This window comes from Phoenix dactylifera, chromosome 6 (assembly GCF_009389715.1).
Source record: "Phoenix dactylifera cultivar Barhee BC4 chromosome 6, palm_55x_up_171113_PBpolish2nd_filt_p, whole genome shotgun sequence".
Classification (NCBI taxonomy): Eukaryota; Viridiplantae; Streptophyta; class Magnoliopsida; order Arecales; family Arecaceae; genus Phoenix; species Phoenix dactylifera.
The window spans coordinates 6,118,418-6,120,526 of NC_052397.1; the positions used below are offsets into that span (position 1 = coordinate 6,118,418).

General features: G+C 39.8%; 1 protein-coding gene across 1 annotated transcript; it reads left to right on the forward strand.

Moving 5' to 3' along the window:
- Positions 1 to 233: 233 nt before the first annotated feature.
- On the forward strand, positions 234 to 1,003 carry LOC103702967 (probable calcium-binding protein CML46). The gene has a single exon (XM_008785635.4). The coding sequence runs from the start codon at positions 336 to 338 to the stop codon at positions 867 to 869; it is 534 nt and encodes a 177-aa protein (XP_008783857.2). The 5' UTR covers positions 234 to 335; the 3' UTR covers positions 870 to 1,003.
- Positions 1,004 to 2,109: the final 1,106 nt, after the last annotated feature.

Sequence of the window (2,109 nt, forward strand, 5' to 3'; positions counted from 1 at the left end):
GGCTGCCTATCTCTCTTTCGAGGAAAATTCCACGAGATCTAGAGCCACCCGACTAGTCCCACTTGTGGGGCTCCCAGCTCCTTCCAGGAACCACCTCTCTTCTTTCCTGTCTCCTTTTCAATATGACCGATTGTTCGTTTCCACCACCTTTTGTGGACCTTTGCACCTTAGAGGCACCTTCCTCTCTCTTGACACCCAGCCCACACCCCTAATATAAGACCATCCTCCCCTTCCCATCCTCACAAAACCAACATCAACCTATCCTTCCTTCTCCTTCCTTATTTCTCTCTCTCTCTCTCTCTCTCTCTCTCGCCCCCCCAAATAACTAGAAATCAATGGAGAAGATCTTGTCTGTCTCATTGGCATATCTTGTCTATAACACAATCTTCATCTGGATCAGCATAGTTCACAAGTGCTCTCTGGGATTTCTATCCGCCTTGGGATCCTACCTCGAGTTCCCCACACGCACGTCAAGAATTCATGTCGAAAAGAATACCTCAAGTGAGGCTAGAGGAGACCTTGAGCTGACCAGAGAAGATGTGGAGACGGTCATGGAGAAGATTGGGATGTCTTTGAGCCAGGAAGGCGAGCAGCTGAAGGAGCGCATGGCCTTTGATGAGCTTTCTACCATGTTCGAGGCGAAGGAACCAAGCTTGGATGAAATCAAGGAGGCTTTCTCTGTGTTTGATCAGAATTGTGATGGGTTCATAGATGCCATGGAGCTCCAGAGAGTTCTCTCCAAGCTGGGCTTCAGAGAAGGGGTGACCTTGGATTCATGCAAACAGATGATCGCAGCGCATGATGAGAACCAAGATGGAAGAATTGATTTCAGCGAGTTCGTCAAGTTTATGCAGAGCGGCTTCTGCTGAATTTCTTTTTTTTTTCTCTCTCCTTTGTTTTGTTTTTTTCCTTTTTTTTTCTTTTCCTTGTCAAGGAAAAGTTTATCCTTGAATATAGTCCCAACGAAAAACAAGCAACTAAATCGAGTACATTCTTTTACAAATTCTTCAGTTTTTATGTATATTTTTCCTTGCTAAATACAGCAATCTAACAGGGAATACATGTCCACAAGCAAGAGCAGTTGCATGAGAACTATGAACATTAAGAAGCGAAAAGAAAGATATAAAGGCAGAAGGCTCTCTAAGATTAAATAGCTACTTGAACTCATGATAGAGAGGATGGTAACTCATGGATGAAGTTGCATAGTTACAGAATCATATATGATCTATTAAGTATACTTGATAAAAAGAGCAAATACCCTCAGGCAAAAAAAAAACAAGGAGCAAGTAAAGACAGTATGGAATTGTAAAGAATAAAATAGTTTTCGAAATGAATGGCACACCACTATACTCGAATCTAAATCCACTTTATTAAAGGGAGAACTACAAATACAAAAACGAGAATCAGAGGATTGGTGATAAGCTAAACTGATAAAAAAAAAAATTGGGAGAAAACGAAACTGTTAAATTTTAGTCACTCATGCATCGAAGAATTTGGAGAAAGACCTGCACAAAGAATTTGATCCCTGAAAGAGGAAAATCGATCAGACAAGATATTACATCAGAAGAATAGCATTTTTACTTTTTTGGTGCAGTGCAGAGCTTTCTACAGAGTCCATGGTCCCTGGTTTAATGCCTGAGAAGATAGATTAGTTAATCTGGATTATCAAGTTGAGCTTTCTATGAGTTTACAGTTGATGGATGTCATAAAGGGGGAAGGCTAAATAATTTTTCTTATGCTATACCCAGAAAAATCTTTTCTCCAATTACCAGTTTAACTAAATGGAATAATAATAAATCAAAGTTGGACATTCAACAGAGTAAGCTAATGGTATAGATTATTACATAGATGTTGATGTTGGCCCTTTGCTGACAAGGAACTAAAATTTTAGTAGTATTATAAAAGCTATTGATATAATTTTAACTTAAAGTGGACTGCAGTGTAGAAATGATATTGTTGTCCATGAGGGGCATGCTCCTAGAATGACTATATTTTAGATGCAAACAACTGTCATGGCTTACTGAACTCTTCAAACCTACAATGCATGATGCAGGACGGAAGAAGAAGGAGAGTGGAGCAGAAGAAGAGGAAAGAGAGGAGTGGAAGAAG

Bases quoted from the DNA above. Each gene is read 5' to 3' on its own strand.
- LOC103702967 (XM_008785635.4), top strand. From the start codon at position 336: ATGGAGAAGATCTTGTCTGTCTCATTGGCATATCTTGTCTATAACACA.